The following is a 24,527-nucleotide window of genomic DNA, read 5'->3' as shown; positions in this document are numbered from 1 at the left end:
ATGCGCTTAGCAGTTACGTTCGCATATTTCCGCGATACACTGACACCACAGCAGAGGCCAACTGCTCCGAGTATTGGCGTCTAATGGGAAAGCGAAGCACACAGTGGCGTAGCAAGAATCTTTCTTCTTTCGAGAGGGGGAGGCACGCATTTGAACAGAAGGAAAAGGGGAGGCAAAGCTAATGCTAACACAGAAATTTCGGAGGTGCGGAGGGTAGAGGGCACGTGGCAAGCGTGACCCCCCCCCCCCCCCTCTTTCTACGCCACTGGACAGCAGGTCCGGCACGGTTTTCATGGGCAGAGCTCGCACTGAATTCTAACGTTGTCACCGACAAGAAAGCACCACCCCACGGTAAAGCTTCGTTTAACGGCTGCTTGGTTTATGCCAGCAACAAAACTGACAGAACCACACGTATAGTGAAGACAGAACGACGTGGGGAAATCTTTCGAGATGTGTTTTTATTACTCCTCCAAGCCGAGAGTACCACTCTAAATAATTAGCCTCGGTCTGCTTAGGCTCTACACCGAATAAACAACCGATCGTCGAATCACCACATCAAAGGCCACACGCGTACAATACGAAAACACCTTGATTTTGCACTATAGCAAGTCTCCACACTAAGAAAAGCATCTGAATACAATTCGCTCACCAGTGATGACATTCGGACACTTGCAAAAAGACGGTGCTCTCACACGCGCGCGCACAGCAATCATCTCAATTAAAAACCAGCGCCACACAATTTCCAAAACACTTTCAAAAATACAAACACCCCGAGGCAATCAAGAGTCAATTGAATGAGTGTGCTTACATGGTGGGTGTTGCTTACATATGTACTTGATATCCACTTTATAGCAACTGGGTTTTTGCACAGAATAATAAATCTTCAATGCTACAATTTATGACTTGTGTGCAAGTTCACAACCTGAATTTACAAGAGCACTCACATTTGGCAGGCTTCAATTTGTTGGCCACGTGAAAAAAAAAGAAAAATTCCTAAATTACAAGAACATCCATCCAGTGAACAGTTTAAACGAGGCATTTGGGATCAGCGGTGAAAATAAAGGATAATCAGGTTGGGGCAGAATTCCCAAAGCTTTTAGTTCACAAGAACGATTTGTCAGTGGCCAGTGGCTTTTAATGTTGAAAAGTTATTCGCCAAAAGAAGTTTTTACGAAGTGCTGTGCCGTGCGAGATAGCTCTGCGAATTCAGGCCCACATCCTTAAATGCACAACCGGGATATCTAAGCTGCAATTTCACAAATTTTTGGCATTGCGTTGACAAACCCAACATGGTGGCGTTGCACCGAGAACAACCGTCCATGCTGCGAAAAGCAGATGGCAAACGCACTTCCATGCACGACGAAAGTGGCCTCGAAAAACTTGATCACAACCTGTCTGCGACCATTGTTGCTTCTTCACACACATAAAAAACTGAAAAATGAACGACAGCCGAAAACCGAGTGACCTATTCTACAATGGCCTGCTTATTCGCGGCACATTGCGCACTAGAAAAAAAAAGCAAGAACAAAAACAATATTCGAAGTGTGGGTTAAAATGCAACAACTAAATAACACGTGCATAGCTATGCATATAGACTATATAACAAATAAAACAAGCCTCTCTGTATGTACAATCTACACGTGAACAGAACAAGGTGCACGGTAAAATGCGTTTCGTCACTTGTTCTAAAAACAAGTACAGCTGCGTTATAGGGCAATGCATCACACCGGGGACTATTTTTTCACTATAAGAACTTTCTGCACTATCTGAAGTCCTGTTTCCCACCACAACATGTACAGGAAAAGAAAATTCCAACACATACACAACCTAAACATATCTCTTCATATCTGTGTTTTGTAACAAAATACTATGTACACGAGCCGCCCCTCACTTCACATCATTCAGCCTACCTACAAGTCTCTCGCAGAACGACCCAAAAATACACCCTCAATGAACTTTAAGGTCAGGTTCCCCCAAACAGCAGCAAAAGTTCCTTCACCAGAAAAGTTTAGCAAAGAGGCCACACACTAACATAGAAGTATACCGGAATAACAGAAGCCTTATCCAGGACCAGCAGTGATGCTAGCGCCATCTTCTGACGTTGCACTCAACGATTACATGCCACAGACCTTTTGTGTAGCCCGAAATATTTCTACCAAAAGAAAGTTCCAAAAATACCTTTGTTAGAATTAGGTCGCTGTTGGCACGCTTACGTAGACAGATATGTGGAATGCCATTGGTCAATGCAATAAAAGAACCGCATGCTTTTGTTGAACACTGTGTCGCTAGCTGGCGCCACCAATACTGCTGTTCACTTGTACGTCTCACGGTAGTCGTCTTGCAAACGTTTACTCTAGTAAGCAGACACTGTGCCGGAACTCTCTATTATGGTGGTATGACCTTTTTCAGAATGTGTTGGCTACGCCTTGGTGCTTAGTGGTCCGGTTGTCAATACATTTGCGTTATGAAGTTTCATTTTGTACTGGAGCAGAGACTGGATAAACCACTGAATTGCACAGCACCAGGTAGTCCGGCCACATGTGCTACTATATACACAAATGAAAACCACATGGCAAAATTTGGATTTCAACAGTAAAACTGCAGTACTGCTCTTGCACTAAAAGAGGCAGTACTATTCTTGACAGCGACCGTCAAGCTGTTGTTAGGGGCAGCTTTTAGCTACAGCCTCCTTTACCTTTTTGATGGGGAACGAAATGTCACTGTATTACAAGGGCAAGTGAATTACCCCTGACACATAAGGCTATCAATAAAATTATTTTCTCCTTTTTTTGTTTATGTACTTGAACCATCCCATTCGTGTTCCAGTCATCCACGATAGTACAGCAGCTTATTCAATGCAGCAGCTGAGTCAGCATCTTCACACGAGCAATGCAGTGGTGCACAGTTGACCAATTCTTTAATAGTACTGCACGAGTGTCGACAGGCCAGCAAGTCAACGCCTTCTAACGGTGCAACGTGACAGCGTGATCAGCTCTCTTGCTGATCTTGCCACTTTGCGGTGTCAGAAGGCACTGACTGGCCAGGCAGTGGGCGCTCATGCGGTACTATTAAAGAATCGGCGGACTGTATTCTTGTGTAGAGCCAATTATATGCAAAGTGGGATTCTGCTAAAAAGAAACACTTGCATGTAATTTTGATCCTATAGAGATGGCTTGCCACTACCACGAAGAAGTTTTTGCTGTGCAGGGACATTGACCTTGAGGTTAGGCAAAAGGGTGCCCTATTGTAACAGACAAAAGAAGAAAAAAAAAAGAGCTAGACTATAGCAGCAACCAGGACACTGGGATGTAGGCTATATATGTATACACATTTTTTTATCACAGACCGCTGCCTCAAATCAAGACTCGACTATTGCTGCCGCTTGAGGCATAGAACTGAACTCCCAACTCTAAAGCTCTTGTAGCAATTTTGTAGTGGCACAGGTAAAGCTGCGACATAAAAATTATTCTCTTCCCCTTAATTGATATACCTTATATTATATATTGTATATATATATTTAACTTCTAATAGACCCTGCACCTTCAATGCTATTTAAAATGGCTCAAGGCATAAAGATATGCAGGCAGCTATAAGAACAGCTTGAAAAGCCAGCACATTTGCTACTGCTATCTTAACGCAAGAGTGTTGATGGATTGCACAACACAGACACACACACACACAAAGTTAGAAGCCAAGCGAAATTAACAAATTAAAAAAAAATTTCTTCTGGAAGTCTGTGAGAACATACCTGTTAAATTCTTGCAGACATGAACTCGATGCTTCAACATACATTAAAAATGCAATGCCAAGCGTACAGGAATGATGCTAAATAAATAAAGTAATGAGGCTTCCCCATCAGCTGCCTACGCACCAATGTAAAAAATAATTCACATCTGAAGCAGGCCCCAGTAAGAATACGTTAGCCCGAGCCACTATAAGAAGCGTAGCTTTAACATACTGCTTCGCAGTTTCCTGGCAAAATTGTGTTGTCCTGTCAGTTAAAAAAGAAAAGAAACAAAAGAAAAACAGATACGTCAGCTTTATGAACATGTATGGCCTAACGCGAGAGTCAAATGTCTTCTCAATGTCCATGTTCAGACAGTAGCTCTTTCCAGAGAAAGAATATACATGCTATTGCCAAGCGAAACTTGTAGGATATACACCGGACTGCCGCATAAGATATATTTCCATTTCACCGACAAGTTTCAAACAAGCAGTGAGCCATGCAAAGCGTGCCTGGGTTGCACGTGAACTCTCTTAATACTAAGAAGTGCTGTGTTTTTCCTTTTTCCACTGTTAAACGCACACGCACGACCGATCACCACATTGCTTTGGTCCTCTGAACAAGAAAGGCTTATGTGAAACAGTGTTGCAATCCCAACGGGACTGTGAAACACGTAGGGAGACGCACACTTCGGCAGCAAATGCTCACACATGTTCACAACGGTAAAAATTAGTGCTCAGTCAACTCTATGTCTGCTCGTTTCTTGTAATCGTGATGACAGTGCGACTTGAAGGGTCTTGCTTCCACAAACTCGGCATTCAGAAGTAGCCACTGAACTTGGCTAACATGCGTGCCAGAACCCACCAATGAGATGAAGCTAGAGGTGCAACCCTCCACTTTCCAGTGCGTTTTTGACGAAATATGGCTCCTAAATCGCATAAGCACATTGCCGATGCTGGGGTGGTACATAGATAAGGACAGGAATTAACCCTCCATTTGGCGATGTTGAGAAAGTGCTGCAAGTCAATTTGCCTTTGCAAAAAAAAAAAGAATGAATTTTTTTAAGAAGCCTCGATTACAAATTTATGGTTTGTAAATCACAGAAGTGCGTCCCTGCGGTGTGGCGAATACACAAATAATGAAAGGCCCTAACCCTCTGCTCGGCAATGTCGAGGAGGTCTCACATCGAGTCAATCTGCTTTCGCGTATACAGCCGCTCGCTTGCATCGAACTTCTACGGCCTTCTCATTTACAACCAGCCGTCAAGTGCATGTAAAAAAGCTTAAATTTTCTATTTAGTCCAAGATCATCAGTCAGAATGACAGTAGACAGAGTGCAGGGCCAAATCGAAACTAGCACTGCACTTTGCTTTTAGAACAGCTAGCTTGCAAATGACAAGTACTGTCAAGAAAAAAAAACGAAGAGTATGAGGCCGTTAAGAATGTTGAGAGATCTTTCACGCTGAACATACTTTGCTATTTGCATGCAACTGCAAATGGCCCATGCACTTACAAGGACTGTGGATAAAGCAACGGATCTCTTGGTTGGAATGTGGCATTCAAGCTGGACTGCAAATTCTGGAGAAAGTTTAGAGCAACACGTGTCAGATCACTGGCGGGACCCCCCTTGGACACAAAGACAGTTACACACTTCTGACACATTTAGGACAGGGACAGGCAGCAGTATTACGAGCAATAATTCACAAATGGTACAGAGAAAATGTGGATTTCAGCCCTCAACGTTCCTTCTGGAAGCTGCTTCACCAGTTGACATTTTCTGCTGACATATACAGTAAGGTGGACCATATGAAGGCGAACCCTGAGCAAAAGGTTAGTAAATGGTGAAAAGCTTAGAGACACCTTAAACATTCACACGGCTGGTTAACATTCCTTTTCAAACGATTACTGTTGCATGTCCATGAGTACAAGAGTAGCCAAGCGTGGCATCTCTAGCCCTTTTGGTTGCACTACATTGCTTGCTAGCAAACACGTTATGATCACATATGGTACACCTAAAGATAACAATGTGTACATATCTGTGGATAAAAACAAAAAAGCACAAACTTGCAGATCTATGGTGATGAAAGATGAGAAATGCTGAACACCTTTACAACTAACGAGACCAGAATAACAATTCAAACTATGCGCATGCTGTTAAACCAACTCAGTTATGCGAACAACTAAATCGGTGCAAATGTAACTGCGTGTATGCGTGTTCGCAAAATAAATTATATTCCTAGCTTCGTTGCACGTGCAAATGAGATAAAGAAAAAGAAAACCTGCCACTAAGCGACAGTCCTTTGTGTCTCTTCTACACTGCTGACAAACATCTCAGCTGTGAGTGCAATTTGTGACTATGCCTGAGCTCTTGGGGTTCAAAAAGTCAGGCCAAGACTACGTGCCCTTCATTACTTTGTAACAGACGCTTGCCTATAATTGCTATCTTCGTCAAGTTATAAACACCTAAATAGCTCTTTCTGGCAGTGTAAGATACACACCGCCCCCGAAACTGTCAATGGTTGGATGGACCGACGAGACTGGTGCTACGGCTGTGGTAGCATAGTGATGAATGAAACTTGTGGTGAGGCTCAGCCTTAAATGCCAATATTAAGTTGTAGATTAGGCACACCCTGTTGAAGAAAGACAACACAGAATGTCCCAAAATGCGATGAAAGCATCCGCTGTAAGCTGGACATCTTGCAGCGACAGTTTTCCACCACGACAGAACTGTCCTTGCAAAGCAACAGCACCTCGAGCCAACCCCAGAATTGACTGTCGCAACGGCAGGCGACACGATCGGTACGTCGTCTAACATCACGTCTTTCTATCGTCACGTCGATAAACATCTCACCACAGAAACTTCAGTCGGTACAACAACTGTGGGTTCCGAAGTTCAACGAAAATTTGCCCGAGCCGAAAATTTCGGTTGTGTGTCCGACAGGCTTGCATGCACCTGCACGACTCCCGACTGACCTGGCTGACACCATGTTTACAAAGATTACCAGCAATGCCGGCGCAGATACCTAGCATAACAGCTCACTAACAGCCGCACCACACAGACCAGATGTAAACAAGGCTAGGGTGGCTGCCACTTGACAAGTAAGCACTGTATGCACATAATCACAAGCAAAAAAAAGTGAGCAAGAAAGTGGGAATGTACAGCACAATATGTTTCCTTGTACCAGGTAGCACCGGAGCTGCCAGCGACAGTGAATTTTAATGGCATCTTTGATTGGCCACTTCAAAGCACGCCGGTAGGACAACACAGTAATGCGAGACAGCTATGTTTCCAAGATAAGCAGACTCTAACACTGATAATTGGGTCTTACTTCCTGTTTTGTTATTCTCTGCATTTCATTTGGTCCAGGATGCTTCCTTTTTTCATGCTTATTACCAGCTAAAGGCTTCCATGAATATTTTTACAAAATCCATGCTTGCATATGGACTCGCTACACATGTAATGTAGAAGATGAGGGTTCAGCTTCAAACTGGGGCAAGTTGTCTTTTTATCCTCTCTTCTTTTCCTTTTTTTTTTAGTTACTATAATACCGAGACCGATCAAGTACGTTAATAGTGCTTACATCACTTTTATTTTTTCAGTTACCGCTATGGTTGGTACTTTTCTTGCATGACGATTATTAAACAGCACTCGAAGATGAGGACAAAGAAGAGGTAGACATAACATGCGCTGTTATTTTACTTATGGACACCTTTCTTCGTCCTCGTCTTTTTTGAGCACTTTTACAATTTTCATGCCCCTTTACCAACCTGCTCAACTTGGTGCACCTGTCAGTTCACTTTTCTTATTGCTATTATTTTGGAAAGGCTACTTAAAAATTATATTGGCCATCTAGACCATGTAATCTAACTATATTTTTCACATTATGCTAACGACAGCAATTTGTGCTCGTACTGTTGGTCACTGTCCTTGTAACTATGAAGCATCCGCCTCACACTAGTGTGTCCGAAAATCGTATTGTTCAGTTCAATCGTACGATTATGCCTCAGCAGCCTAAGGCCCCATCAGGCAAAGTGGTTATACTGTTGGCCCCAGCTCCCCAGGACGTTTTTGTTAACGTCCCAGTGAATTTTTACTTATAATAGAAACAAGCATCGTCCTGTAATAAAACCTAGTTGCTGCCTCACAAAACTAGAGAAATAATGCCGGAGTGCTTGGGAATGATCAGTCAGAGATGTCACAAGAGAGCAATGGAATTCCAGTCACAATATAGCGCACACTATGGGCATAATCTGCGCTGTACCCAGACCAGATTTCATGTCATCTACAACTCTCTGTTGCTACATTGCTTTTAATCACGGACCCTGCAGGAGAAGCAAACTGCACAGCCTATAGTTAAAAGCATACAGGGCTGTTCACTTTAGATTCCATTCAAACAACCATAAAGATATTAACAGTGATGCCACAGTTATACTAATCTTTGCCAAAGTATACGCTACAAGAAAAAAGAAATGCGTTAAAAAAATGTGCCTAACGTTAGGCACCAAACAGACCCTTTTCAGAAACTTCAAGTCAGCTTTCTAGCGCCGCAAGGCTGTTCAACATGGAAGAAATGGTCCTCACTGACATTTTAGCGCTGCCAAGCCTTTCCCATGATGCGGATGAGTCCTACTCATTACGACATGTTGACCCAATACGCCAAATTTTTGTGCATGCTAGCCATGTTGAAAAATCAATAAGTGCCAGTAGAAAATTGGAGTGTTTCCTATACGCAAATTTGACTATAAAATGTGGCGCAATGGCAATTCAGGGTGAACTGCTGTGAAGTAGGCGGCGCATAAGTACGCGTTTCTTCTCCATTTTCCTTGCCTTTGTCTAAGGCTGTAATAATGGTCATGGGTTACACGCAGGCACGAGTTATGCATCTGCAAAAATACAACAGGGCTGACGACTTGGAGCTTGTCACAGGTTGATGTAAAGCTCACAGCATGTGCCAGTGATGAGAATGAGCCTCAAATATCTTTATGGTTCTAAATACCTTTTTGTGTAACAGCTTATAGCTGCCCTTTGCTGACTGGGAATGCGTTTGCCCATGTCAAAGCTCAGCCCCTCTACGAGATAAATGTGCATCAACGCCAACTTTCAACTTTGTTCTTCCCTGAATAATGCGGTGCTGGCTTTCCTAAATGTGAACATGCAGTCGTGCAAAGAAAGCCAGTGGCCCTACGAACAGATCAAGATTTTCTAATGTTTTTTTGGGTTGCATACCAGAAGTACTCTCAGAAATTTTCTTTAAAAAGCCACTTCTCGAACTAAATAGAGTGATGTTGTTTAGCAGAGGTAAGTAATTGCTATATACTGACAATTTTCTTGGTATAAATTTTCAATGCCATTTCTTTTAGCATGGAAAAGACTTTACAGACACATGCACGCACAAAAAAAATGAAAGAGCCATAGAACCACCATTCCAACGAATGCAGTGCTTCGACAAGGCATTGCAGGAATGTCCACTTCGCTGATGGTGTTTTTTCGCAAACAGCAGGAGAACTTAACTGCAACGCTTTGTGCCCTAAACAAAGCAGTCAACATATTGTTTACGCTGCGTACATATCTGCTGCTACTGCAATTTGCCTTGTGAAACGTTTGTTTGCAATGCAGTTAAAAACGTGCCTTTGAATGCTTGGATGGCGTTTTAAATTACAGGAATCATAGCCACATTTAGGGCATCCAGCTATGCAAGAAAGCCAAATCAACAGTTTTGAAAAGGGCCTATCGTGAATGCCAAAAACACAGCTAACAAGAGTTTTAACTTATCACGTCCATATGCAGCTGTTGCAGCATAGATATGGACACAACTACACAAAATTCTTGCACTTCCATGCATGCTTGCACCGTGCAAAAGAAGACGACAATGCTGGTCACAGGAGTTGCCGCAATTCGGAGACAATATGAAAGACTGGTATAAAAAACTACTAGCATCATAGAAAATCTTCTACGTTAATTGTGAAGCTCCTTGGTTCTTTGTGAGTGGTTTTCTTTTGAGTCTATGAGCAGTAACCTGACTACGAGTGGAAGCGCTGTCGTTCCTCATTGTGTGCAGTAAGAAAGAACCTCGAGCCTGTGCAACGTCGAGCAGATGTCGAGCAGACGGCCAGCAGACGCCGATCACACGCCGAGCAAACGCCCCCAACTCATTTTATGCCTTATTGCTGCAACAACCAAGCTAAATTTAGCCGATGATTATGATGAGAGGACGACATTCCTGTCAACAAAGTGCTAGGGGGAACACTGGGAAGGGGGAGACAACACTGTTATGGGTGCGTTCTGTGGAGTAAGCATTCACAACCTTGTCGCATATTTCTCTATACTCATTCCACGAATATACGAATGACTCTGGGGAACTATATAAAAGAAAACTCTCGGGCAACTAAAAAATACAACAACTTGCGAGAAGTATATATATATAACACACTCTGAAAAAGGGAACAAGGAGGGAGGCGGGAGGCGGGAGGGGGGGGGGGGGGGGGGTTCCAAGGCAAAACGACAGGTTCTCGCAGCATAACATGAAGAGGGAGGGCCCTTCAAGACATTGAAGGGAAAAAGGGGGCTAAACAAGACTAGACAAATGACGTCGTCGTAGGCTGCTCACACTGTTTCCAGAAGGCGCGGTGGCCACGTGCATTTTTCGTTGTGTGGAAAGTCAGTGCCAACCGTCTCTCATTTATCAACATTGCAGAGTCACTGCAACCGGAGTCCGGACCATGCGCACACACACACACACTGTCCTCACCTTCAGTGAATGCAGTCACAGCTGCCTTGTCGTTGCCGTCGGCTTGCTTTCAAATGCAGTGTTTACTGTGCTGTCGTTACAGTCAGCTTCCAGCAGATGCAAGGCTGACTGTCCTGTCGTCGCAGCTGACAGTCTTATCCTGCAATCGGCTTCAATTCAGAGGCAATGCTGTCCTTGCAGTCATCTTCCTTCAGATGCAATGACCATCATGTCCTACCACATGGCTGCCTGTTGTTGCAGACCGCTTCTTTCTGATGCAATCTTTACACGCTGAGTGTTTTCGACTGGTGCAACTGCCATGGAGCAATGCAAGGGGTTGTGGCGCTTGTTGCGGCAGGTTTTCATTACTCAACCTAAATGTGTTATGCGGCTGCTTAGCGACCAGCTCACGCACAGCTGGTCAGACAGAAGTGATTGTCCAGAATGCTTCTTTAAGCGACGCAGGCGTTCCAGCATCTTCAGCTGTGGAAGTAGCCTTGTTCTCTCGGCCAATGACATCCTGTAAAACAGAAGCGTTCGAACTTCAGCCAGATGACAAAAAAAAACTTGCTTAAAAGTGAGGTTAGAAAGTAAATACTAAGTCAGGTTCAGGTTATCAGATTATTTCCTCAAGACTCCAGCTCCCAGATTTAGTTGGAAAGCTTCATTTGCAATTAGCATTGCAAAGAAGGCCAAACTTTCTAGAATTTCTAGCATAAAACACAGATGGCAATGACACAAGTCTGACACAGCCTTGTTTGGAAGCTCTTCAACAAACAGAATTATGTGGTGGTGAGATTTGAACCATGGTGCCTCAGTACAGTAGGCAGACAGTCTTCCCATTAGGCCTCTAATACAGGCATGGAACAAATAACTGTCAACCTTACCCCTCTCCTTCCCCCGCGGCAGCCGGAGCACCCCTTTGAGACTATCGACACACACTTCACATTTCTAAGCAACAATTTGCTTTTCAAATCGAACCACCTGTGCCCACGGCAGCTTTCTCCATGGCGAGAACTTGGTGCTGCTGCTGTAGGATGCAGAAGAAGTGGCCCATCGAGCAAATGATGCACAGATCAGCCGTGAAGAAGAGCACAGTGAGAGGGCGACCGGTCAGGGTAACGAGAGGCTGAATGCTTCCCTTAACCTGGCTTTAACCCAAGTTGTACCTGTACAGTTTTTAATGTGCTAGCTTCTTTTTTGACAATTCAATCCTCCCATCAATGTGCCGCTGGTCCGAAGGCAAGTGTTTGAGTTTGAATTTATTCGACCACATGGCAGGCACATAAAAGTGCATGTGGACGCGGTTAGTTGCGATGGGAAAAAAAGGCTGCATTCAACAGCTTGACTGGCCCCATCACCTGGAAAACAGCAAAATCACAGGCAGCGGAGAGCGACAGTACAAAAGGAACACACATGTGGCCCGTCACAGCATAGCGCGAGATAAAACTCTGAAATATATAAAAAAACATTAAACAACAAAGCAATAGATAATTGTATGACATTAATTAACTATCACAAAAGTGACCTAATATTACATGAATAGGACATTCAGGACATTCTATGCAGTACTGTATATCAGTATCGGACAAATTACATAAATTTTCAATTGTTAATTTCCGTTTGTTCAGTAAGCCAGCAGGGCAGAAATGTAATGCTTGCAGTCCGTAATTAGTACGAGGACATGGTACACACCAATTCTCTGTATGTCGGGTGAGGCGACTGGCCGGATTTGGTTGCAAATCGACCAACGTATGGGAGAGGGTACTTCCTCTGCGTATTTCTGATTTAAATGTTGACAAGAGCTTGTATTCGTAATAATTGTTCACTCTTAAAATTCTATACTTTATGAATAATGAAGCAGTGTGTGCTTTATGAAATACACCTTTAATACACCTCGGGGCATTTTTTACAGTACGACCAGATTATTTAATGACGCTTTAGAGCCTGTGGACCAAACCAGATGACAATAGTGTAAATGCGAAGAAAAAAGAGCGTTGTATAATAATAGTTTTTGTTTTACAGGTGATATATTGTGACACCGACGCAACACACCTAAAGCTCTGCAAAGTTTATCGCTCATGTGTTCCGTATGGTGATTCCATGCCATATGTTCATGGAAGAGAACACCGAGAGTTTTAACAGTTTGGGAAAGTTCAATTTCGTTATTATTAAGGGTTAGCTTGAGAGTCGTTTCGTATAATTTGGATTTCGCACGGAACAGCACAGCCTTGGTTTTAGAGCAGTGAATGTGTAGTGAATTGGTTATGGTCTACGCATATATTTTATTTAGCACTTCATTTGCAGACACGATGAGGTCATGAGCCATTTCACCAGAAAAAGAATAGACTAGTATCATGCGTATAAATTACATAATCTACAGAGCTGTCAATTTGTACAGTATCGCTGGAGGAGATTTATGGCAAGGGCGGTGCAAAAGAATCAAAGGAAAGTGGTCAAGTGGATTTGAAGAAGTGGGACGACCAATTCGGTGCAGCAACAGGGAAGCGAAGGAGGTATTGTGCACCTCTAGCTGTGTGCAACATCCCATACATAACAAATCGGCCTACGTAACTATCTCCACTACACCTTAGGATGTGCTGGTGACCAGATCTGTTCATTACAAAATTGCACAATGAAGCAACAAATGGTACTTCAGTATCATTTGTAACGCTACGAGCACTACGAGTAATACACTCGTAGTAACACTACGAGCGCCGAGACATTTAACAACTCTACTGGCAGCCATTTAGAGCTGTTTCTGATGCTGCTGTGGCAATTTTCGGCCTTCCTTAGAATTTATATTTTTCCCGGCTGCGACATTATTTTTCTTCGGTCCCTTGAAAAACTTGTGAATGCACCAGGACTCTACCGTATTCAGTTTGAGGATTGAACTAACCAGGCAGGTATTCAATTCTTTGTCGTAAAGTTTTAGAATATTCGCAAACCCTTACTCTTCAGCCACGAAAAAGTAACTTAGGCAAGCGGATTTCACGGAGGTGTGGAGTGTTTGCCAGATGACATTTAAACACATTTAAACACATTTAAACACGCTTCTTTTTACACATGTAGAACTGCTCGATGCAACTGCTTTATCTACTATAAAAAAAAAAAAACAGCTGGTGCGATTCGTTGAGACTGGCAAGCAAACTATAGATCTGTCTGTTCTGTCTCAATAAACAGATGAAACTGCATTTCATAGGCATCAGTTTCAGTTGAAGTGAAAAGTGCAAATTAACTACCAGTAACGTTGTTTGGCACGCAGAAAGTCAACCAAGAGCCCCAGGTTGTTTGAACTGAGCAGAAGTACGGGCGATTTTACTTTTGAAGTACCCACTAACTAAACGGCAAAAACTTAACACACAGCATATTGCCTTGAAAGAAAGAGTTCAAGCAAGCCACCCAATGAGACGGTTTTCACGAATTTTGCCTATTAAAAGGTGAAATATCATAATGACAATAAACATATACATGTTCTGACTTTCAATAATTTTTTTCCCTGAATGAATTCCGGAGTTCTATGTAGCAAAACCATAACTTGAGTACGAGGCAGGCTGCAGTGGTGGACTCCAGATTAATTTTGACCACCTGGGGATTTTTGACGTGCCCCCAGCGCACGGGACGCAGGTGTTTTTACATTTCGACCCCCATCGAAATGCAGCCGCCACGGCCGGGATCAGATCCTGCGACCTCATTCTTAGCAGCACAGCACCAAAGCCGCTAGGCCCCCACGACAGGTAATCATTTTTTTTCATTTTTTTTCTTGCCATGCCCAAAAGTGTATACATGTGGTGGACAGTGTTAGACTTTCAATACAAGGTTGCACACACCGAGAAACTAGACTGCTGACAGAATTGAATACAGCAGAGTGTTCAGCCATCTCTTTCTCGGTCCGTCTGTTTCTTTGCGTGCATGTATGCATACGGGCATGTCCGTCTGTGCGTCTGTCCACTCAGGACGGTAGCGCCACAAGCGCTTAGTGTCAGGTTACTGAAGTCTTTCAATGACCACAGAGTATGCTGTGTAACAGCAGTACAACATCTCCAAATTAACTGAGCTCGAGAAATTTGACAGCCGTCGACTTGATAGCTGCTGAAAAGTGGCCGTTCAACCCGGGTGTTATCAAGACAAAAACAAACTTCAGCTACCGCCATCAAAAACACCAGAAGCATCACACCAACCTGTTCGTAGTCGAAGCTGGGGTTGAGGCTCCGAGCCGACCTCGACGACCGCGTCACACGTGGCGACAGGATCCGGCGGTTAAGCGTCTCGGGTGACAGAGGCACGGGCGCACGATGCAGCGTCTGGCTCTGAAAGACCATGCCATTGACAGGCAGGAACGAGTTCTCATCACCGTTCATGGGTGAGCAGCCGCCACGACCGCCATGGCTGGGCAGCGTCTGCTCCAGGTCGTCAACCTCCGGGAACTTGCAGGGCCACTTCGACGACGAGGCCACGCCTGCTGGCTGCGAGAACTTTGCCGCCAGTAGCGCCACCCTTCCGGTTCTCGTCGCAGAGGCATCCACATCTGCTGCCGACTTTGCAGGTATGGTGTCGTAACCAGTCCATGGCTTTGTCATCGTTGTCGTCGTAGGGGAACTGGCTCGCAGCGCCGATGTTTCTGTTCCCGAATTCCGCCCGCTGCTGCCACCTGGCTTCTTGGGCGACCACTTTGTCGGAGATGTGCTGAGGTAAGTGGGGCGCGGCCGGAAGCTGCTGCCGCGAGTCGTCCTCGTCGGCGAGCTCTTTGTTGGCGACGTCTTTGGTGGCGGACTGAGGCGGTTAAGCTTTTCTGTCGGGATGTCGGAGGCACGTCCAGATGACAGCGACAGGGAACAACTCTCGACGGGGCTTGGTCTGTCAGGAAATATGTTGGCGAAAAGAAGAACTTCAGTTTTAAGCTTCTCTAATGGAATCAATAACTATTAGCTGCCCAAGTAGCATGCTAGCATAGACAGCAGCTACAGGAACACTTAAGAACCAATGAGGAGTCAACAAAAGTCACCTTGCTTACATTAAACAAAGGTGTGCAAATCTCTTAAATTTCCAATGCACAAAAAAAAAGAAGATTCCTTCAAGTTGCCACTGCCATCTGGTCCCGACAATAGCAACGACAGCTGCTCGGATGGTAGACTATTGCAATCATAGAGTTTCATATTACTATAACTAGAGGGAATCTGGCACTGCGATCGTTCAACCATCATGGGAACGATGGGAAGTACAGGCTACGGATCGGTATTTTGTTGACTGGCGAACTAGTCTACAGGTATTTTTTGGCAGTTTTGGTTTCGCTCTAAGCACAATTGCTATACCCAGCAGTGGGATGGTGCGACGCAAGGTTCTCTGCCTTTTTGTTGCTTGAAGTGGCAATAGCACACTGGGCCAGCAGCTGGGCCGATGTTTGTGTCGTGGCGTGGTGTCGAAGCTCTGACGAGAAAGCGTCGGCATCGTAAACGTTGAAAGAATGTGTTTTGACTTTGACCTTGGTTTGTTAAGTGCGTTAGGTTGGCGCTGTAGCGTTACATACTTTGCGAAACTTCAGAAGAGCAAAAGGAAGGCACTACTGATACAAGACACAGACAGCTGTACTTCTGGTGGCTTGGCAATCAAATTTTATCGAGGGCTTTATTACGCATTGCTCGTTTATGTGCTCATTGAAATAAGTGTTTTAGAACTTTGAAACACAAACTTATTGTGGTATGAAAGGTTGCTGCTTCCTGGCTGCAGTCTGCTGTTGCAAAATGGGTAAGTGCAAAGCCACGCCATAACAGCTGCTGGCAGCTGCTTCAGAAGCAGTACGTCAATATAAAATATAGTGAAGCATACTCGTAGGAGGCCACAAACACCCTAGCTAGCACTGCAGCAGATGTGCTTAAAAGTACTTGAAGATGTTCAGCAATCGTGACAGCCGACGCAGCCTTTCTAAAGGGTGGGAGAGACCACAAGTGCTTGTCGTTTGCAAGAAAAATATTGTGTTCGCAGCGAGCAGGCGTCGTAGCGGACGACCCTTGTAGCATTCCTCTCAAAGGCGCAACACTTTCTCACAATAAAAATTGTTTATTTCCATAAATACTTGAAAAGTATTTTTATATCAGTACATGCATGATCTTTATTGCTATTGTAAAAATAAATACCGTATTTACTCGCATAATGATTGCACTCGCGTAATGATCGCACCCCTAAAATTTGTCGTCAAAATTCGATTTTTTTTATTTCCCGCGTAATGATCGCACCCCGAACTTGCCGCAGCGATATGTCGTGTGCTAAGTCTAGCGAATATTGATCGCGCTTACCACCTGTCGAATGCTACGCGAACGACTCTTCAAGACAAGCCAAGCGGCCTGCACGCACTAAACATTAAGTAGATGCCTCATTTCATTAATTTCATCACTTTCCGCACTTCCATGACAAAATGAGGTACAACCAAACTTGCCTTTATTATGGGTTGGCTTTATAATGGCTGATGTCAACAAAAACAATAAAGGCGCATTTCGATTCTTTTCATCTGCTTTTGCACTCGTGAGCACGCAACAAATCGCGCGCGGCAATGATAGTAGCCACGTTTACTCTGATACGTTAAAAGTGTACCCTATTCATACGCCGACGCTTGTAACACAGCTAAGATATTCGCCCACCATTAGCGGAAAGTAGTGAAGACAGATGCCGCAGTTTCCGCAGCATGCCCGTCATGTGTTTCTGTCACTGGCAGCTAAGCGCGCCCACCTATTTCTGTCCCCTCAAAGTGGACATGGCTACGTTATTGCCGCAAACTTGCCGATATTAACGATATTATTCATCACTAATACGGAAGAAACTGTTTCAATGCACGTAATGTACTCACGAGAAGAAGAAAAAAAAAAAAATCGCGTTCGGCGCGTTCGGCTCGCTCCGCTAGCCGCCATTTTTTTTTTTGGTGTCCCACACCCGCAATCTCGCATCCCGCAGCAAACGCGGACGAAAAAAAAAATTTTTTTTTCCCGGGAAATTTAATTCGCGTAATGATCGCACCCCTGAATTTGCTTCAATTTTTCTGACAAAAAAAGTGCGATCATTATGCGAGTAAATACGGTAATTATTCTTTGGCGCTAAATTGGGAACAGAATTGCAGAAGAATGCATACCCTGGTGTGCCCTGGCGGCAAACCATGCTTGAATCTCAAAAGTCATACAAAGCTTACGTAATGTGTTGTGCATTATATAAGATACTGCAGAAACTAAAATTAGATTTAATGCGATAATATCCAAGTATAGCTCCATTTACTGCGCCGCAAGCAAATGCCGCTAGTCTAAAGACCGAAGTCAATCCGAAGCCTGTACTTCCCATCATTCCCATGTAAGTTGAGGCAACGCTCAGGAGAGCCGCCCCGCAGACACTAGCGCCACATTTCCCTCTAGGGTATTTATTTAGAGACTCTGATTCCAATGGTTGAAATGGGGTTTTAGTTTCACATACAATTGCAATTCATAGGCAATATTTGGACTCACTTACTTGGAAATAAAACTTGTGCACTATTCCAAAAGGACTTCTTCTTGGGCAAGTTGGTGCTTAGATTTCCTAAGCATACCTTGTGGCACAAAATACATTTCTTGAAAAGGGACAGAAGAAAGGAAGACAGTGAAGCGCAAATCACTGTCTTCCTTTCTTCTGTCCCTTTTCACGAAATGTATTTTGTGCCGCAAGGTATACCTAGAAAAACTTGTGCACTAGAATTAAGTAAATGTGATGTGCTAACTAACATGCCACAGTTTTTCTAAAGTCGCTGTACAAAGATTACCGTTCAAAGTGGTTAAAAGCCTTGAAGCAGAAAAATGCAAGTGCAGCCGTTTACTCTTACTGCCCATGCTACGCCTGTTTGCTTAAAAACAAGCCCGCGCTCTAATGACTACATTGCAGAAGCACTGGACTAAATTATGTAAACCAAATATTTTAAATAAAGCCATCGGTAGGAAGTTTCTTTCTTTGTGCACATAAACTTACGTTATATCAGATGACGCTGAGCTATCCATCAAACTTGTCTTTACAGCAGACGGTGAAAAGTCGGTACCAAGTTCCCGGAGGGAAGGAGGAGATGCTGGCGACAGCGCACCAGGGTCAGTGTCGATGCTGTCACTTGGGGACGAGGCCTGCTGCAACGGCTCGCCACGCACCGACAGGTTACTGGTGCTCCTCAATGGCGAACTGCGGGCCAGGTGTTGGTGGCTCCGGCTTGCCGGCAGCGGAGTCCTCATGAACCAGTGGCCCGGAGAAACTGAGCGCGTCACGCGTGACGTCGCCGGCTGCCTCCGGTAGAACAGCAGGTAGGCGTCACGCGCGGCCAGATCTTCGTCCAAGGCTCGACGGACCCTGGCGTCGTCGAACAGGTACCACTGTTCGTCCACGGGATTCTTGCAGCAAGCTGCAACAGCAACGATGGATCAGGAACCACAAGGTAAAATGAACATACAGCACGGCCCACTTTTAGAGAAATACTGAAGTAAGTTTAGACTAATAAGTGTTCTTTTGAAAACTCCATATTTGTCAATCTTATGTTAACAGGTTGATAATTTGAAGAAGAAATCAAGGTCAAATTCCCATTTTCCGAGTTATGTGCCGAAATTCCCCACCCGGTATGTCAGTGTGACGTCATGGATTTCAATGTATTTGTTCCTATTTGCGCCTTTGTGGCTTAGCAAAAGCTTCCAAACCTTGCTAAGTAGTCCTTGACTCTCTTAGGCCACAATGTAATCCATATTAACAAATAAAACATTGACTAGGCTCCAGCAGATGACGTCAAAATCTATGACATCATGGCCGGCTCGTGTGGCAACAGGTAAACAAGGATGTGGCTGACGCTGTAGCAGTGCGGAACACCAAACAAGAATGGCGGCCGGCGGAGCAAGGCAAATACGCCGAACGAAAATTTTTTTTTTCTTCTCGTGAATATATTACGTGCATTGAAACAGTTCCTTTCGTATCAGTAATGAATAACATCGTTAATATTGGCAAGTTTGCAACAATAACGTAGCCATGACCACTTTGAGGGGATAGAAACAGATATGGGCGCGGTTAGGTGCCAGTGACATAGGAAACTGCGGCATTTGTCTTCGCTACTATCCTCATACGGCACATTTCCGCCAAGGGTGGGCGAATATCTTAGATTTGTTACAAGCATCGGAGTATGAATAGGGTACACTTCTAACATATCAGTGTAAACGTGGCCACTATCGTTGCCGCTCGCGATTTGTTGCGTGCCCACGAGTGCAGACGAGAAGAATCGAAAAGCGCCTTTTTTTTGTTGGTGTTGTTGGCCAAAACCATTATGAAGCCTACAAGTAATAAAGCCCAGGCAAGTTTTGCTGTAGCTTTCTTTTTATGGAAGTGCGGAAAGTGATGAAAGGAATGAAATGGGGCATCTGCTTGAATGTTTGGTGCGTGCAGACTGCTTGGTAAGTCTTCAAGAGTTGTTTGTGTAACATTCGACAGATGGTAAGCGTGATCGTCATTAGCTAGACTTGGCATATGACATATCGCTGCGACAAGTTCGGGGCACGATCATTACATGGGAAAGAAAAGGAATCAAATTTTGACGACAAAATTTAGGGGTGCGATCATTATGCAAGTGCGATTATTGTGCGAGTAAATACGGTATGCCTATGTTCATTCTTGTGTTTTTGTTTTTTATGAAAGCAGTGTTCGTTTTTATATCAGTGTTTGCTACTATGCTTGCCTTGCTGCATCACGATACCCACCAATGCGATTGATTATCTTATTTTATAAATGCAGTGTTCGCTTTTGTATGTATGTTTGCTATCCTGCTTGCTTTGCTACATCTTGATACCCACCAAAGGGACTTCACCACTCCTGCCTTGGCTACCGAATGGCAGCTGGCAGTATTGAATAAACAATAACAAAATATGGGGCAGAAACTTGGAGACTGACAAAGAAGCTCGAGAACAAGTTAAGGACCGCGAAAAGAGCGACGGAACAAAGAATGTTAGGCGTGGCGTTAAGAGACAGGAAGAGAGCAGTGTGGATCAGAGAGCAAACGGGCAATATTCTAACTGACATTAAGACAAAGAAAAGGAGCTGGGCAGGTCACGTAATGTGTAGGTTAGATAACCGGTCTACCATACGGATTACAGAACGGGTGCCAAGAGAATGGAAATGCAGTCGAGGACCGCAAGAGCAGGTGGGGTGACGAAATGAAGAAATTTGCAGGCACAAGTTGGAATTGGTTGGCGCAGCACAGGGTTAATTGGAGATCGCAAGGAGAGGTTTTCGTCCTGGAGTGGACCTAAAACAGGTTGGTGATGACTGTATCCCGTGATAATTGCCCCTTCCTACGCTTGTTAAGCTTTGCCGCAATACTTTCGCATACGCTTCATCGCGCAACATTTCTAAGCTGACTTTCGGGAACGAGCATTATGCAACGCGCCGTGCTCTTCGAGCTTCGAAGCCAATCGCGAGGACCACAAAGATGGAGTTGGTGCCACTGCTTACAGCAGCAAATTCTTTCAATGAAGAACACTGCGCCGAACGGCAAGAAGCTTAATAGCGAACGTTGAAGCAGCTAGGCTGAGCGTTTACCGCAGTGGCGAGGTAATCAAAACGGCGGCAGTGGTAGCTTCGATTAATGCCATTATGGACCTGTGGTCACAGCAAAAAGTCAGAAAAATTGGGCGGCCAAGGTTTCCTGCGTCCACGATTTCAGACGTTCTTGTACACTGACTCGATGAGGTACGTGGTGGTGCCACGAAGCTGTCCGAATTATCAGGTGTCCTGAAAGTTGGTCATTGACTGTACACTGTCAACTCCTCCAGCTGACGACATGGTGTCAAAAGACCTATTCGTTACGATCCCTCTCTGCTACGTGAGCCAGGATTACCACAACTTTCGTTCCCTTTGAATAAAGTTACACCTAACTGTCCCTGATAGAAGCACAAATTCCTCCGAGTTTTTCCCGAGTATTTCCAGACTATTCGAAATTCCTGAGACTTCCCGGTTTTCTGGGTTGATAGACACTCTGCATGACAATTGCCTCTTCCCACCCTTGGTATGCTTCACTGCACTACTTCCCATATGCTTCACCACGTAACACTTCTCTATTGAGACGAAGCTGACCTTTTGGAACCGGCATTATGCAATGCGTCGTGCTTGTCGAGCTTGTCGAGCTTCGAAGTCATTGGCGAGGATTACAAAGGTGGAGACGATGCCATTGCTAACAGTGGTGAATTGTTTCAATGAAAAACACAGCACCGAAAAGCTAGGCCTAGCGTTGCAATGGTGGTGGCTACAGCTGCCAGTGGATCTGCTTGCGGGAGCGCCTGTTCGAGGCGGCGAGAGAATCAAAATTGCGGCGGTGGTGGCTTCCATCAATGCCATTTCGGACCTGCGGCCCTGGCAAAAAGTCCGTAAAATCGGACAGCGAAGCGTTTTTCTGTCCGAAATTTCATACATTCTTGTACGTTTACCCTGTGGTGACACACACTGTGCATATTGCCGCGCTTTGTGATCATCCGGCCCAGCATAACACGGCTACATGCTGCACTACGTTACCGATAAAACACGGTGCCACCGCTGCGTCACCCCAGGTATGCGTCACCGACGGTGGCAACAAAAACAGGCTGCCCGGCTCTGAAAAGTTTCTTTTTTTCCATCCACTACCGAGACGAGCGTAGCGTTGGTATGCTCGTCCGCTCCCATCGCTAGTCGAATAAACAGTTGTTACGTTTTTATGTTCGGATTCGTCCTTCAGCAGACACGACATCCCACAACTCTATGGGGCACCGTGGCGGTCCGCGAAGACGTCTGTATTATCAGGCATGTCCGAAAAATCTGGCGTTCGGAAAATCGGTCATGGACTGCAGTGGCAGCATCTAGTTTAGGTGCCTGCAAAAGCATCCTTGCATGCACCGTAAATCTTTCTCGAAAAGATATGGAAAGAGCATTACATATTGGCTGTACATATGTGACTGACTATATTTTCTGATTCTGACAGATTCTGATAGATTTTCTGATAGCTTCTGACTATATTCAGTTTTAGGAAAATTAGAGGTAGCAACATGGTGGCTTGTTTGCAGTTGCCACTTTTACCGACCCCCCCTCCCCTTCCTTTTCCTCTGGAGCCAGCATAGTAATTATGTGCGCCAACCAGCACTCGCCCCTGTTTATGCTCCCCATCCGCTCACGCCCTTCACTACTCACTCTCTATTTCAGGCCTGTATATATAATCAGTGTGGAGCGTGAGTGAAGCGTATTTGTGAGTGAGTGTGCCCATCTATGCATGGCACTGGACTAACCTGTGTAGTGGCCCCCCTGCAGTCCTGTCCCATGATGGCTGCAGAAGGCATACAGGTCGTAGAGGGCGCTGCTCGACCCCGACGCACCCTGGCAGAGGTGACCGCTGAGGTCCAGGTCTTGAAAAGGAATCTCGACTCGCGTCGCCAGCTTGCTGTGCCGGCCTCCATTCTGTGCAAGGTGAAAGACAGTGATAATGGACAAGTTACATTATTGTAAAGTACCCCCGTATAGATTGCCTGCAAGTAGCTGACAAGCTTTTTTTGTAGAAGGGTAATTTTAACTCATTATTGCAGCTCAATTCATTCTTCCTTCTAGTGTTCCTATAATGAATTGTTTTGTTTACAAAACAGTTAATCCACAAAACACCCAATGCCTTTAAAATGAAGCAAAACCGTGCATCACTTGGAAACGGTCGAGTTTTCAGGCCTTGACACAACCAATCTTTTGGTTGAACAGCACACCTAACTTTTTTTAACACACTCTCACCTGATGGAAGCGCTTGAGGTGTATGACCAAGATCTCGGGGCAGAACCAGAGCCCTAGCTGTGCAAACCCTTGCTGCCGACTGTCGCACTGGGGACACAGCCAGGCCTCTTCCGGTTCCAGCTGGAACGAGAAGGACGCAGACGTTGCAATTGCGCAGCTTGGCGGCGGGGTGAGCATTTGCCACGTGTCATGTCCACAGCTCACAAAATATTGACTCATGCATGTTTTGTCCTCATGCGTTATGATCACTTAAAAGTTAAAAGCCTTAGAAACTTCACAACCGTTTACAAAACGAAAATGGTCCTCTGCTGCTAAACTGACCAAACCAAGTGAGAAGAAAAGCAAGAGCCCTGCACATATTCCTCATGCATGTTTATTGTTAGAGACGACAAGTACTTGTGCAGGAAGATGGTTCTATTCCAGGGATTTACATGGTGTAAATCTCTAAAAAAAAAAGAGATAGGTACTTAGTGTTACATGGTTCGGTTTTAGCTTTGTACTTATGATCGATGTAGTGTGACATGTATGGGAGATGAGCATCAGGGCATCTGGAAAAGCGGTAGCACCGGTGACTGAAAACCTGAGCAGGAAAGTTACCTTGCCTCACGTTAAAGTTTGCAAACATGCCGACTGTGAGACTTCTGGATCACTTAGGTTTTTCGGTCATGTGGTGGTGAGGTGAGCAGTGGGAGGCCGGGGAGTGCATGCGAAGGTACTAAATGGACTACATTGATTGATTAGCTTGATAAACTTGATTATCTTAAGCAGGCTAGGTGACTGTTGCCACCATAGACTTTCCAACAAAAATTATTACAGGGGGACACTGGCACTAGTGTCCACTATGGGGCTTGCAGGCACGGCGCTTCAGCCAGCATGGAAATGATGGCTAGCACAATCTGCGCTCGTTACAACAGACCCGAATACAACAGACTTTTGGATATAACGGACCATATTTCAACCTTAGTTTTATCTGCCTACTTTATTAATGCAACGAAGATTATGCTACAACGAACTGTTGGCTACAGTGGACAAAATTAGCGGGAAATTCTGTCAAAATCGGGCGTATAAAACGGACTTTTGCCATGTAGACACAGGCTGGCAACCGACTTGCGAGGGTCAGCCAACGATTGTGGCTCAATATCTCGAGCGCAAGGGAGGCAGGAAAGCGGGGCGGAAGCGCACCGTCTTTCATGCGCAAGGCACAGGGGGAGACGAGGGAAAGAAGGGGGGTTCTACTCTGGTGGTTGCTGCTAATGAAGTGGCTGCACAGGCGCCATATCTTGAAAGCGATCTGCAATATGAAGAAAGTGT

General features: G+C 44.8%; 1 protein-coding gene across 3 annotated transcripts in view; it reads right to left on the bottom strand.

Moving 5' to 3' along the window:
- LOC139048837 (ubiquitin carboxyl-terminal hydrolase 43-like) overlaps positions 1 to 24,527 on the bottom strand; it is a 76,571-nt gene that overhangs the window by 11,884 nt on the left and 40,160 nt on the right. For 2 of the 3 annotated variants that reach the window (XM_070523704.1, XM_070523705.1), the window contains 5 exons: positions 23,217 to 23,336; positions 22,730 to 22,898; positions 18,429 to 18,846; positions 14,633 to 15,308; positions 438 to 10,971 (listed from right to left, as the gene is read on the bottom strand). In XM_070523704.1, coding sequence (XP_070379805.1) covers positions 10,873 to 10,971; positions 14,633 to 15,308; positions 18,429 to 18,846; positions 22,730 to 22,898; positions 23,217 to 23,336 — 1,482 coding nt within the window. In that variant the 3' untranslated portion in view covers positions 438 to 10,872. Of the gene's footprint in view, positions 1 to 437; positions 10,972 to 14,632; positions 15,309 to 18,428; positions 18,847 to 22,729; positions 22,899 to 23,216; positions 23,337 to 24,527 lie in introns of those variants that run through there. The other variant, XR_011507997.1, reaches the window with a different exon arrangement.

This window comes from Dermacentor albipictus, chromosome 8, assembly GCF_038994185.2.
Source record: "Dermacentor albipictus isolate Rhodes 1998 colony chromosome 8, USDA_Dalb.pri_finalv2, whole genome shotgun sequence".
In the NCBI taxonomy this organism is placed as follows: Eukaryota; Metazoa; Arthropoda; class Arachnida; order Ixodida; family Ixodidae; genus Dermacentor; species Dermacentor albipictus.
Note: the sequence above shows the minus strand (reverse complement) of the source record. Positions and strands in the feature narration are given on the sequence as shown.